The sequence below is a fragment of the Scyliorhinus torazame genome, chromosome 4, assembly GCF_047496885.1.
Source record: "Scyliorhinus torazame isolate Kashiwa2021f chromosome 4, sScyTor2.1, whole genome shotgun sequence".
NCBI classification, from domain to species: Eukaryota; Metazoa; Chordata; class Chondrichthyes; order Carcharhiniformes; family Scyliorhinidae; genus Scyliorhinus; species Scyliorhinus torazame.
The window spans coordinates 55,691,699-55,706,578 of NC_092710.1; the positions used below are offsets into that span (position 1 = coordinate 55,691,699).

Sequence of the window (14,880 nt, forward strand, 5' to 3'; positions counted from 1 at the left end):
TTCCCTGAGCCCCTGGAAGTTGACAAAGCCCACAGTCGACAGGTCATTCCGGCCAAAGCGGCCGCGGGCCATCATTACGAAACTGCATCGGTGCCAAGAAAGACCAGGAAACGATCATGAATTGGGTAAGGCACACACGGTCCTGTAAGTGGGAGGGACTCTCAATCCATGTGTACCAGGACACTGGGGGAGACCGAGCCAAGCGCCGGGCTGAATTCAAACGTAGCCGAGGTGACCCAAGACAAGGGCAATGTGCGATTTGGGATGCTCTACCCGGCCAAGCTCTGGGTAACCTCCCAAGGTAAGAAGCTCTACTTCACTGCACCAGCACAAACAGACGATGCCGTGAGCAAACACGGGCTGGGAAGGCTGTGACACCAGCAATGAACTTGAACTCTTGTTTCCTCTGTTTAAAAAGAAGGGACTAATTGCTCAGGATTGATCTGCCTTGTCTTCAGTCTGACTATGAGTCTCGGGAAGGAGGGGGTGAGAGTGGTAAGGTACAGAAAGGGGTGAGGAGAGGGAAAGAGGCGGTGAGAAATGTAAAAAGTAGGGGAAGGTAAAGATCACACTGGGCAGGCACCACACTAGCTGGTAGCACAGGACGCAATCTCCGGCAGAATAAGGGGAGAAAACTAGATGAGGGGGGAAAGTAGGGGATAAAACAGGGGCGGGGGGGAGGCAAGGCCTGCAGGGGCGAGGAGGCAGACAGGCCCAGGGAGAAGTCGAAGGGTGTGGGGAGGGAGGGTTGGGTAGAACGTTGGTCATGACAGGTCACACATGGTGATAACGGAAACAATGGCACCACAAACAGCCATCTTGGAGAGCCCCCAAACAAAGAGATCCTGCCAGGTGTGTACGGGGTTTCACAATGCCTTAGGATCCTGCCAGGTGTGTACATGGTTTCACAGTGTATCAGGATCCTGCCAGGTGTGTAGGGGTTTCACAGTGTATCAGGATCCTGCCAGGTGTGTACGGGGGTTCACAGTGTATCAGGATCCTGCCAGGTGTGTACAGGGTTTCACAGTGTATCAGGATACTGCCAGGTGTGTACGGGGTTTCACAGTGCATCAGGATCCTGCCAGGTGAGTACAGGGTTTACAGTGTATCAGGATCCTGCCAGGTGTGTACAGGGTTTCACAGTGTATCAGGATCCTGCCAGATGTGTACGGGGTTTCACAGTGTATCAGGATCCTGCCAGATGTGTACGGGGTTTCACAGTGTATCAGGATCCTGCCAGGTGTGTACGGGTTTCCACAGTGTATCAGGATCCTGCCAGATGTGTACAGGGTTTCTGTGTATCAGGATCCTGCCAGGTGTGTACGGGGTTCCACAGTGTATCAGGATCCTGCCAGGTGTGTACAGGGTTTCAGTGTATCAGGATCCTGCCAGGTGTGTACAGGGTTTCACAGTGTATCAGGATCCTGCCAGGTGTGTACAGGGTTTCACAGTGTATCCGGATTTTGCCAGGTGTGTACGGGGTTTCACAGTGTATCAGGATCCTGCCAGGTGTGTACGGGGTTTGACAGTGTATCAGGATCCTGCCAGGTGTGTACAGGGTTTACTGTGGATCAGGATCCTGCCAGGTGTGTACAGGGTTTCACAGTGTATCAGGATCCTGCCAGATGTGTGCGGGGTTTCACAGTGTATCAGGATCCTGCCAGGTGTGTACGGGGTTTCACAGTGTATCAGGATCCTGCCAGGTGTGTACAGGGTTTCACAGTGTATCAGGATCCTGCCAGGTGTGTACAGGGTTTCATTGTATCAGGATCCTGCCAGGTGTGTACAGGGTTCCACAGTGTATCAGGATCCTGCCAGGTGTGTACAGGGATTCAGTGTATCAGGAACCTGCAGGTGTGTACAGGGTTTCACAGTGTATCAGGATCCTGCCAGGTGTGTACGGGGTTTCACAGTGTATCAGGATCCTGCCAGGAGTGTACGGGATTTCACAGTGTATCAGGATCTTGCCAGGTGAGTACAGGGTTTCACAGTGTATCAGGATCCTGCCAGGTGTGTACAGGGTTTCATTGTATCAGGATCCTGCCAGGTGTGTACAGGGTTCCACAGTGTATCAGGATCCTGCCAGGTGTGTACGGGGTTTCACAGTGTATCAGGATCCTGCCAGGAGTGTACGGGGTTTCACAGTGTATCAGGATCCTGCCAGGTGTGTACAGGGTTTCACAGTGTATCAGGATCCTGCCAGGTGTGTACAGGGTTTCATTGTATCAGGATCCTGCCAGGTGTGTACAGGGTTCCACAGTGTATCAGGATCCTGCCAGGTGTGTACAGGGATTCAGTATATCAGGAACCTGCCAGGTGTGTACAGGGTTTCACAGTGTATCAGGATCCTGCCAGGTGTGTACGGGGTTTCACAGTGTATCAGGATCCTGCCAGGTGTGTACGGGATTTCACAGTGTATCAGGATCCTGCCAGGTGTGTACAGGGTTTCACAGTGTATCAGGATCCTGCCAGGTGTGTTCAGGGTTCCACAGTGTATCAGGATCCTGCCAGGTGTGTACAGGGTTTCAGTGTATCAGGATCTTGCCAGGTGTGTACCGGGTTCCACAGTGTATCAGGATCCTGCCAGGTGTGTAAAGGGATTCAGTGTATCAGGATCCTGCCAGATGTGTGCAGGGTTTCACAGTGTATCAGGATCCTGCCAGGTGTGTACGGGGTTTCACAGTGTATCAGGATCCTGCCAGGTGTGTACGGGGTTTCACAGTGTATCAGGATCCTGCCAGGTGTGTACGGTGTTTCACAGTGTATCAGGATCCTGCCAGGTGTGTACGTGGTTTCACACTGTATCAGGATCCTGCCAGGTGTGTACGAGGTTTCACAGTGTATCAGGATCCTGCCAGGTGTGTACGGGGTTTCACAGAGTATCAGGATCCTGCCAGGTGTGTACGGGGTTCCACAGTGTATCAGGATCCTGCCAGGTGTGTACAGGGTTTCAGTTTATCAGGATCCTGCCAGGTGTGTATGGGGTTCCACAGTGTATCTGGATCTTGCCAGGTGTGTACGGGGTTTCACAGTGTATCAGGATCCTGCCAGATGTGTACGGGGTTTCATAGTGCATTAGGATCCTGCCAGGTCTGTACAGGGTTTCACAGTGTATCAGGATCCTGCCAGGTGTGTACGGGGTTTCACAGTGTATCAGGATCCTGCCAGGTGTGTACGGGGTTTCACAGTGCATCAGGATCCTGCCAGGTGTGTGCAGGGTTTACAGTGTATCAGGATCCTGCCAGGTGTGTACAGGGTTTCACAGTGTATCAGGTTCCTGCCAGATGTGTACGGGGTTTCACAGTGTATCAGGATCCTGCCAGGTGTGTACGGGGTTCCACAGTGTATCAGGATCCTGCCAGGTGTGTACAGCGATTCAGTGTATCAGGATCCTGCCAGGTGTGTACAGGGTTTCACAGTGTATCAGGATCCTGCCAGGTGTGTACGGGGTTTCACAGTGTATCAGCATCCTGCCAGGTGTGTACAGGGGTTTCACAGTGTATCAGGATCCTGCCAGGTGTGTACAGGGTTTCACAGTGTATCAGCATCCTGCCAGGCGTGTACAGGGTTTACAGAGTATCAGGATTCTGCCAGGTGTGTCCGTGGTTTCACAGTGTATCAGGATCCTGCCAGGTGTGTACGGGGTTTCACAGTGTATCAGCATCCTGCCAGGTGTGTACGGGGTTTCAGTGTATCAGCATCCTGCCAGGTGTGTACGGGGTTTCACAGTGTATCAGGATCCTGCCAGGTGTGTACGGGGTTTCACAGTGTATCAGGATCCTGCCAGGTGTGTACGGGGTTTCACAGTGTATCAGGATCCTGCCAGGTGTGTACAGGGGTTTCACAGTATATCAGGATCCTGCCAGGTGTGTACAGGGTTTCACAGTGCATCAGCATCCTGCCAGGCGTGTACAGGGTTTACAGAGTATCAGGATTCTGCCAGGTGTGTCCATGGTTTCACAGTGTATCAGGATCCTGCCAGGTGTGTACGTGGTTTCACAGTGTATCAGGATCCTGCCAGGTGTGTACGTGGTTTCACAGTGTATCAGGGTCCTGCCAGGTGTGTACAGGGTTTCAGTGTATCAGGATCCTGCCACGTGTGTACAGGGTTTCACAGTGTATCAGGATCCTGCCAGGTGTGTACAGGGTTCCACAGTGTATCAGGATCCTGCCAGGTGTGTACAGACTTTCAGTGTATCAGGATACTGCCAGGTGTGTACGGGGTTCCACAGTGTATCAGGATTCTGCCAGGTGTGGACATGGTTTCACAGTGTATCAGGATCCTGCCCGGTGTGTATGGGGTTTCAGTGTATCAGCATTCTGCCAGGTGTGTACAGGGTTTACAGTGTATAAGGATCCTGCCAGGTGTGTACGGGGTTTCACAGTGTATCAGGATCCTGCCAGGTGTGTACGGGGTTTCACAGTGCATCAGGATCCTGCCAGGTGTGTACGGGGTTTCACAGTGTATCAGGATCCTGCCAGGTGTGTACGGGGTTTCACAGTGTATCAGGATCCTGCCGGGTGTGTACAGGGTTTCACAGTGTACCAGGATCCTGCAAGGTGTGTACAGTGTTTCACAGTGTATGAGGATCCTGCCAGGTGTGTACGGGGTTTCACAGTGTATCAGGATCCTGCCAGGTGTGTACGGGGTTTCACAGTGCATCAGGATCCTGCCAGGTGTGTGCAGGGTTTACAGTGTATCAGGATCCTGCCAGGTGTGTACGGGGTTTCACAGTGTACCAGGATCCTGCAAGGTGTGTACAGGGTTTCACAGTGTATGAGGATCCTGCCAGGTGTGTACAGGGTTTCACAGTGTATCAGGTTCCTGCCAGATGTGTATGGGGTTTCACAGTGTATCAGGATCCTGCCAGGTGTGTACGGGGTTTCACAGTGTATCAGGATCCTGCCACGTGTGTACAGGGTTTCAGTGTATCAGGAGCCTGCCAGGTGTGTACGGGGTTCCACAGTGTATCAGGATCCTGCCAGGTGTGTACAGCGATTCAGTGTATCAGGATCCTGCCAGGTGTGTACAGGGTTTCACAGTGTATCAGCATCCTGCCAGGTGTGTACAGCGATTCAGTGTATCAGGATCCTGCCAGGTGTGTACAGGGTTTCACAGTGTATCAGGATCCTGCCAGGTGTGTACGGGGTTTCACAGTGTATCAGGATCCTGCCGGGTGTGTACGGGGTTTCACAGTGTATCAGCATCCTGCCAGGCGTCTACAGGGTTTACAGAGTATCAGGATTCTGCCAGGTGTGTACGTGGTTTCACAGTGTATCAGGATCCTGCCAGGTGTGTGCGTGGTTTCACAGTGTATCAGGATCCTGCCAGGTGTGAAAGTGGTTTCACAGTGTATCAGGATCCTGCCAGGTGTGTACAGGGTTTCAGTGTATCAGGATCCTGCCAGGTGTGTACAGGGTTTCACAGTGTATCAGGATCCTGCCAGGTGTGTACAGGGTTCCACAGTGTATCAGGATCCTGCCAGGTGTGTACAGGGTTTCAGTGTATCAGGATACTGCCAGGTGTGTACGGGGTTCCACAGTGTATCAGGATTCTGCCAGGTGTGGACATGGTTTCACAGTGTATCAGGATCCTGCCCGGTGTGTATGGGGTTTCAATGTATCAGCATTCTGCCTGGTGTGTACAGGGTTTACAGTGTATCAGGATCCTGCCAGGTGTGTACGGGGTTTCACAGTGTATCAGGATCCTGCCAGGTGTGTACGGGGTTTCACAGTGCATCAGGATCCTGCCAGGTGTGTACGGGGGTTCACAGTGTATCAGGATCCTGCCAGGTGTGTACGGGGTTTCACAGTGTATCAGGATCCTGCCAGGTGTGTACGGGGTTTCACAGTGTACCAGGATCCTGCCAGGTGTGTACAGGGTTTCACAGTGTATCAGGATCCTGCCAGGTGTGGACATGGTTTCACAGTGTATCAGGATCCTGCCAGGTGTGTACAGGGTTTCACTGTGTATCAGGATCCTGCCAGGTGTGTACGGGGTTTCACAGTGTATCAGGGTCCTGCCAGGTGTGGACATGGTTTCACACTGTATCAGGATCCTGCCAGGTGTGTACGGGGTTTCACAGTGTATCAGGATTCTGCCAGGTGTGTACAGGGTTTCACAGTGTATCAGGATCCTGCCAGGTGTGTACGGGGTTTCACAGTGTATCAGGATCCTGCCAGGTGTGTACAGGGTTTCACAGTGTATCAGGTTCCTGCCAGATGTGTATGGGGTTTCACAGTGTATCAGGATCCTGCCAGGTGTGTACGGGGTTTCACAGTGTATCAGGATCCTGCCACGTGTGTACAGGGTTTCAGTGTATCAGGAGCCTGCCAGGTGTGTACGGGGTTCCACAGTGTATCAGGATCCTGCCAGGTGTGTACAGCGATTCAGTGTATCAGGATCCTGCCAGGTGTGTACAGGGTTTCACAGTGTATCAGGATCCTGCCAGGTGTGTACGGGGTTTCACAGTGTATCAGCATCCTGCCAGGTGTGTACAGCGATTCAGTGTATCAGGATCCTGCCAGGTGTGTACAGGGTTTCACAGTGTATCAGGATCCTGCCAGGTGTGTACGGGGTTTCACAGTGTATCAGGATCCTGCCGGGTGTGTACGGGGTTTCACAGTGTATCAGCATCCTGCCAGGCGTCTACAGGGTTTACAGAGTATCAGGATCCTGCCAGGTGTGTACAGGGTTTCACAGTTTATCAGGTTCCTGCCAGATGTGTACGGGGTTTCACAGTGTATCAGGATCCTGCCAGGTGTGTACGGGGTTCCACAGTGTATCAGGATCCTGCCAGGTGTGTACGGGGTTTCACAGTGTATCAGGATCCTGCCAGGTGTGTACGGGGTTTCACAGTGCATCAGGATCCTGCCAGGTGTGTGCAGGGTTTACAGTGTATCAGGATCCTGCCAGGTGTGTACAGGGTTTCACAGTGTATCAGGTTCCTGCCAGATGTGTACGGGGTTTCACAGTGTATCAGGATCCTGCCAGGTGTGTACGGGGTTCCACAGTGTATCAGGATCCTGCCAGGTGTGTACAGCGATTCAGTGTATCAGGATCCTGCCAGGTGTGTACAGGGTTTCACAGTGTATCAGGATCCTGCCAGGTGTGTACGGGGTTTCACAGTGTATCAGCATCCTGCCAGGTGTGTACAGGGTTTCACAGTGTATCAGGATCCTGCCAGGTGTGTACAGGGTTTCACAGTGTATCAGCATCCTGCCAGGCGTGTACAGGGTTTACAGAGTATCAGGATTCTGCCAGGTGTGTCCGTGGTTTCACAGTGTATCAGGATCCTGCCAGGTGTGTACGGGGTTTCACAGTGTGTCAGCATCCTGCCAGGTGTGTACGGGGTTTCAGTGTATCAGCATCCTGCCAGGTGTGTACGGGGTTTCACAGTGTATCAGGATCCTGCCAGGTGTGTACAGGGTTTCACAGTGTATCAGGATCCTGCCAGGTGTGTACGGGGTTTCACAGTGTATCAGGATCCTGCCAGGTGTGTACGGGGTTTCACAGTGTATCAGGATCCTGCCAGGTGTGTACAGGGGTTTCACAGTGTATCAGGATCCTGCCAGGTGTGTACAGGGTTTCACAGTGTATCAGCATCCTGCCAGGCGTGTACAGGGTTTACAGAGTATCAGGATTCTGCCAGGTGTGTCCATGGTTTCACAGTGTATCAGGATCCTGCCAGGTGTGTACGTGGTTTCACAGTGTATCAGGATCCTGCCAGGTGTGTACGTGGTTTCACAGTGTATCAGGGTCCTGCCAGGTGTGTACAGGGTTTCAGTGTATCAGGATCCTGCCAGGTGTGTACAGGGTTTCACAGTGTATCAGGATCCTGCCAGGTGTGTACAGGGTTCCACAGTGTATCAGGATCCTGCCAGGTGTGTACAGACTTTCAGTGTATCAGGATACTGCCAGGTGTGTACGGGGTTCCTCAGTGTATCAGGATTCTGCCAGGTGTGGACATGGTTTCACAGTGTATCAGGATCCTGCCAGGTGTGTACAGGGTTTCACAGTGTATCAGCATCCTGCCAGGCGTGTACAGGGTTTACAGAGTATCAGGATTCTGCCAGGTGTGTCCGTGGTTTCACAGTGTATCAGGATCCTGCCAGGTGTGTACGGGGTTTCACAGTGTGTCAGCATCCTGCCAGGTGTGTACGGGGTTTCAGTGTATCAGCATCCTGCCAGGTGTGTACGGGGTTTCACAGTGTATCAGGATCCTGCCAGGTGTGTACAGGGTTTCACAGTGTATCAGGATCCTGCCAGGTGTGTACGGGGTTTCACAGTGTATCAGGATCCTGCCAGGTGTGTACGGGGTTTCACAGTGTATCAGGATCCTGCCAGGTGTGTACAGGGGTTTCACAGTGTATCAGGATCCTGCCAGGTGTGTACAGGGTTTCACAGTGTATCAGCATCCTGCCAGGCGTGTACAGGGTTTACAGAGTATCAGGATTCTGCCAGGTGTGTCCATGGTTTCACAGTGTATCAGGATCCTGCCAGGTGTGTACGTGGTTTCACAGTGTATCAGGATCCTGCCAGGTGTGTACGTGGTTTCACAGTGTATCAGGGTCCTGCCAGGTGTGTACAGGGTTTCAGTGTATCAGGATCCTGCCAGGTGTGTACAGGGTTTCACAGTGTATCAGGATCCTGCCAGGTGTGTACAGGGTTCCACAGTGTATCAGGATCCTGCCAGGTGTGTACAGACTTTCAGTGTATCAGGATACTGCCAGGTGTGTACGGGGTTCCTCAGTGTATCAGGATTCTGCCAGGTGTGGACATGGTTTCACAGTGTATCAGGATCCTGCCCGGTGTGTATGGGGTTTCAGTGTATCAGCATTCTGCCAGGTGTGTACAGGGTTTACAGTGTATCAGGATCCTGCCAGGTGTGTACGGGGTTTCACAGTGTATCAGGATCCTGCCAGGTGTGTACGGGGTTTCACAGTGCATCAGGATCCTGCCAGGTGTGTACGGGGTTTCACAGTGTATCAGGATCCTGCCAGGTGTGTACGGGGTTTCACAGTGTATCAGGATCCTGCCAGGTGTGTACGGGGTTTCACAGTGTACCAGGATCCTGCAAGGTGTGTACAGGGTTTCACAGTGTATGAGGATCCTGCCAGGTGTGTACGGGGTTTCACAGTGTATCAGGATCCTGCCAGGTGTGTACGGGGTTTCACAGTGCATCAGGATCCTGCCAGGTGTGTGCAGGGTTTACAGTGTATCAGGATCCTGCCAGGTGTGTACGGGGTTTCACAGTGTACCAGGATCCTGCAAGGTGTGTACAGGGTTTCACAGTGTATGAGGATCCTGCCAGGTGTGTACAGGGTTTCACAGTGTATCAGGTTCCTGCCAGATGTGTATGGGGTTTCACAGTGTATCAGGATCCTGCCAGGTGTGTACGGGGTTTCACAGTGTATCAGGATCCTGCCACGTGTGTACAGGGTTTCAGTGTATCAGGAGCCTGCCAGGTGTGTACGGGGTTCCACAGTGTATCAGGATCCTGCCAGGTGTGTACAGCGATTCAGTGTATCAGGATCCTGCCAGGTGTGTACAGGGTTTCACAGTGTATCAGGATCCTGCCAGGTGTGTACGGGGTTTCACAGTGTATCAGCATCCTGCCAGGTGTGTACAGCGATTCAGTGTATCAGGATCCTGCCAGGTGTGTACAGGGTTTCACAGTGTATCAGGATCCTGCCAGGTGTGTACGGGGTTTCACAGTGTATCAGGATCCTGCCGGGTGTGTACGGGGTTTCACAGTGTATCAGCATCCTGCCAGGCGTCTACAGGGTTTACAGAGTATCATGATTCTGCCAGGTGTGTACGTGGTTTCACAGTGTATCAGGATCCTGCCAGGTGTGTGCGTGGTTTCACAGTGTATCAGGATCCTGCCAGGTGTGTAAGTGGTTTCACAGTGTATCAGGATCCTGCCAGGTGTGTACAGGGTTTCAGTGTATCAGGATCCTGCCAGGTGTGTACAGGGTTTCACAGTGTATCAGGATCCTGCCAGGTGTGTACAGGGTTCCACAGTGTATCAGGATCCTGCCAGGTGTGTACAGGGTTTCAGTGTATCAGGATACTGCCAGGCGTGTACGGGGTTCCACAGTGTATCAGGATTCTGCCAGGTGTGGACATGGTTTCACAGTGTATCAGGATCCTGCCCGGTGTGTATGGGGTTTCAGTGTATCAGCATTCTGCCTGGTGTGTACAGGGTTTACAGTGTATCAGGATCCTGCCAGGTGTGTACGGGGTTTCACAGTGTATCAGGATCCTGCCAGGTGTGTACGGGGTTTCACAGTGCATCAGGATCCTGCCAGGTGTGTACGGGTGTTCACAGTGTATCAGGATCCTGCCAGGTGTGTACGGGGTTTCACAGTGTATCAGGATCCTGCCAGGTGTGTACGGGGTTTCACAGTGTACCAGGATCCTGCCAGGTGTGTACAGGGTTTCACAGTGTATCAGGATCCTGCCAGGTGTGGACATGGTTTCACAGTGTATCAGGATCCTGCCAGGTGTGTACAGGGTTTCACTGTGTATCAGGATCCTGCCAGGTGTGTACGGGGTTTCACAGTGTATCAGGGTCCTGCCAGGTGTGGACATGGTTTCACACTGTATCAGGATCCTGCCAGGTGTGTACGGGGTTTCACAGTGTATCAGGATTCTGCCAGGTGTGTACAGGGTTTCACAGTGTATCAGGATCCTGCCAGGTGTGTACGGGGTTTCACAGTGTATCAGGATCCTGCCAGGTGTGTACAGGGTTTCACAGTGTATCAGGTTCCTGCCAGATGTGTATGGGGTTTCACAGTGTATCAGGATCCTGCCAGGTGTGTACGGGGTTTCACAGTGTATCAGGATCCTGCCACGTGTGTACAGGGTTTCAGTGTATCAGGAGCCTGCCAGGTGTGTACGGGGTTCCACAGTGTATCAGGATCCTGCCAGGTGTGTACAGCGATTCAGTGTATCAGGATCCTGCCAGGTGTGTACAGGGTTTCACAGTGTATCAGGATCCAGCCAGGTGTGTACGGGGTTTCACAGTGTATCAGCATCCTGCCAGGTGTGTACAGCGATTCAGTGTATCAGGATCCTGCCAGGTGTGTACAGGGTTTCACAGTGTATCAGGATCCTGCCAGGTGTGTACGGGGTTTCACAGTGTATCAGGATCCTGCCGGGTGTGTACGGGGTTTCACAGTGTATCAGCATCCTGCCAGGCGTCTACAGGGTTTACAGAGTATCAGGATTCTGCCAGGTGTGTACGTGGTTTCACAGTGTATCAGGATCCTGCCAGGTGTGTGCGTGGTTTCACAGTGTATCAGGATCCTGCCAGGTGTGTAAGTGGTTTCACAGTGTATCAGGATCCTGCCAGGTGTGTACAGGGTTTCAGTGTATCAGGATCCTGCCAGGTGTGTACAGGGTTTCACAGTGTATCAGGATCCTGCCAGGTGTGTACAGGGTTCCACAGTGTATCAGGATCCTGCCAGGTGTGTACAGGGTTTCAGTGTATCAGGATACTGCCAGGTGTGTACGGGGTTCCACAGTGTATCAGGATTCTGCCAGGTGTGTGCGTGGTTTCACAGTGTATCAGGATCCTGCCCGGTGTGTATGGGGTTTCAGTGTATCAGCATTCTGCCTGGTGTGTACAGGGTTTACAGTGTATCAGGATCCTGCCAGGTGTGTACGGGGTTTCACAGTGTATCAGGATCCTGCCAGGTGTGTACGGGGTTTCACAGTGCATCAGGATCCTGCCAGGTGTGTACGGGGGTTCACAGTGTATCAGGATCCTGCCAGGTGTGTACGGGGTTTCACAGTGTATCAGGATCCTGCCAGGTGTGTACGGGGTTTCACAGTGTACCAGGATCCTGCCAGGTGTGTACAGGGTTTCACAGTGTATCAGGATCCTGCCAGGTGTGGACATGGTTTCACAGTGTATCAGGATCCTGCCAGGTGTGTACAGGGTTTCACTGTGTATCAGGATCCTGCCAGGTGTGTACGGGGTTTCACAGTATATCAGGGTCCTGCCAGGTGTGGACATGGTTTCACACTGTATCAGGATCCTGCCAGGTGTGTACGGGGTTTCACAGTGTATCAGGATTCTGCCAGGTGTGTACAGGGTTTCACAGTGTATCAGGATCCTGCCAGGTGTGTACGGGGTTTCACAGTGTATCAGGATCCTGCCAGGTGTGGACATGGTTTCACAGTGTATTAGGATCCTGCCAGGTGTGTGCAGGGTTTCACAGTGTATCAGGGTCCTGCCAGGTGTGTACGGGGTTTCACAGTGTATCAGGATCTTGCAAGGTGTGGACATGGTTTCACAGTGTATCAGGATCCTGCCAGGTGTGTACAGGGTTTCACAGTGTATCAGGATCCTGCCAGGTGTGTACGGGGTTTCACAGTGTATCAGCATCCTGCCAGGTGTGTACGGGGTTTCAGTATATCAGGAGCCTGCCAGGTGTGTACAGGGTTTCAGTGTATGAGGATCCTGCCAGGTGTGTACAGGGTTTTAGTGTATCTGGATCCTGCCAGTTGTGTACGGGGTTTCACAATGTATCAGGATCCTGCCAGGTGTGTACAGGTTTTCAGTGTATCAGGATCCTGCCAGGTGTGTACAGGGTTTCACAGTGTATCAGGATCCTGCCAGGTGTGTACGGGGTTTCACAGTGTATCAGGACCCTGCCAGGCGTGTACAGTGTTTCCCAGTGTTTCAGGATCCTGCCAGGTGTGTACGGGGTTTCACAGTGTATCAGGATCCTGCCAGGTGTGTACGGGGTTTCACAGTGTATCAGGACCCTGCCAGGCATGTACAGTGTTTCCCAGTGTTTCAGGATCCTGCCAGGTGTGTACGGGGTTTCACAGTGTATCAGGATCCTGCCAGGTGTGTACAGGGTTTCACAGTGTATCAGGATCCTGCCAGGTGTGTACAGGGTTTACAGTGTATCAGGATCCTGCCAGGTGTGTACAGGGTTTCAAAGTGAATCAGGATCCTGCCAGGTGTGTACAGGGTTTCAGTGTATCAGGATCCTGCCAGGTGTGTACGGGGTTTAACAGTGTATCAGGAATCATTAAAAAAACATTTTTTTTCCAATCAACGGGCAATTTAGCCTGATCAATCCACCTACTCTGCACGTCTTTTAGTTGTGGGGGGGTGAGACCCATGCAGACACGAGGAGAATGTACAAATTCCACACTGACCGTGGCTCACGGCCGGGTACGAACCCAGGTCCTCAGTGCCGTGAGGGAACAGTGCTAACCACTGAGCCATCCTGTGTTTCTGGATCCTGCAAGGTGTGAATTGAATTTTAAAGCTGAATAATAACTGATCAAATATTTACTGCATTTTCTGCAGATTAGTTGAAAAAATAAATAATTCCTTTCAACGGTCATAATGTTTTGTTCAACATTTGAACTTCTAAATCATGATTCTGGGAACCTTTCAACAGACTGTTACAGCCAAACAGAATCTTCGAAGTGAAGGACACAGTTTGAAATTCCGCTTCATCACTTACCACTGAGTTGACTGGGCATTGTAAATAAACCTTTTTTTGAAGTCAGGTCATCACATGAATTGGCACCTGTTTAAATCAATTTGATTTCACAAAATCAGATGTTTGTAACATTATATTCATATCTGCAATGTTTGAATTTTAAATTTAATTCACAATGTGATTTCACCATACCACGCTCCTGTATTTCTTTCAGTATTTTGTCCAACTTTGGGACCCCATGGCGCATTTTCTCAAACGATTCCCACATCACCCTTCGGGCCCGAGATCCTTTCTCCATCACCAGATTTAGGAGAAGTTTAGAACTGTCCACCCGGTTTCCCTTTTCCATAAGATCCAGGATCTTCTGCAAGGAACAATAATTAACATGGTGACGACCAAACAAGGGCGGCACGGTAGCACAGTGGTTAGCACTGTTGCTTCACAAGTCGATTCCCGGCTTGTGTGTGTCACTGTCTGTGCGGAGTCTGCACGTTCTCCCTGTGAGGGTGTGGGTTTCCCCCGGATGCTCTGGCTTCCTCCCATAAGTCCCGAAAGACGTATGATGTACCTTCAATCCACAGAGAGGCAGCGAGAGCGAGTGAACATAAGGCTTTGTTAGTCATGAACTTGCCTAGCCAGAAGTACAGATGAATGCCGCCCACAAGAGGCCGGCCTATATGAAATGAAAATCGCTTATTGTTACGAGTAGGCTTCAATGAAGTTACTGTGAAAAGCCCCTAGTCGCCACATTCCGGCACCTGTTCGGGGAGGCTGGTATGGGAATTGAACCGTGCTGCTGGCCTGGCTTGGTCTGCTTTAAAAGCCAGCGATTTAGCCCAGTGAGCTAAACCAGCCCCTAGTATATATGCCCCGGAAACAGTTCATATCACCACTTCCAGGTCATAGGTCACAGGTTATGGTATCACGCATGCATTATAGTGAATACATTCACCACAACGTACTTGTTAGGTGAAGTGGACATTCTGAATTCTGCCTCAGTGTACCCGAACAGGCGCCGGAATGTGGCGACTAGGGGCTTTTCACAGCAACTTCATTGCGGTGTTAATGTAAGCCTACTTGTGACAGTAAAGAATATTATTATTAAACATTTAGTCATGGTTGGCAAGGTGGGGTGCACAGTGTACTGTATTCAAAGAAACAGATATGGTGAGTCCTACAGAATATTTCCACGGCTGGGCCAGGTTTCAAAGATAAGGAAGTGGAAGTGTACAAAAAGCTTTTTATTAACGGATGGTAATTTTGTAGTGAAGGCATTTGTGAATGAGTGTAACACCAGGAGCTGATACTAAACAGGACCTGGCATGGGATTAGACTAAATGCAATTTTAACCTGGTAAGCAGGAGATTGGACTTTATTCAAGCTAGATATTAATGGTAATGAATT

General features: G+C 51.4%; 1 protein-coding gene across 1 annotated transcript in view; it reads right to left on the reverse strand.

Moving 5' to 3' along the window:
- The window catches only part of LOC140410225 (NACHT, LRR and PYD domains-containing protein 3-like), a 59,191-nt gene that overhangs the window by 12,255 nt on the left and 32,056 nt on the right, over positions 1–14,880 (reverse strand). Inside the window, exons 3-4 of the mRNA XM_072498182.1 lie at positions 13,669–13,840; positions 13,498–13,563 (exon numbers count right to left, since the gene is read on the reverse strand). Coding sequence (XP_072354283.1) covers positions 13,498–13,563; positions 13,669–13,840 — 238 coding nt within the window. The remainder of the gene's footprint in view (positions 1–13,497; positions 13,564–13,668; positions 13,841–14,880) is intronic.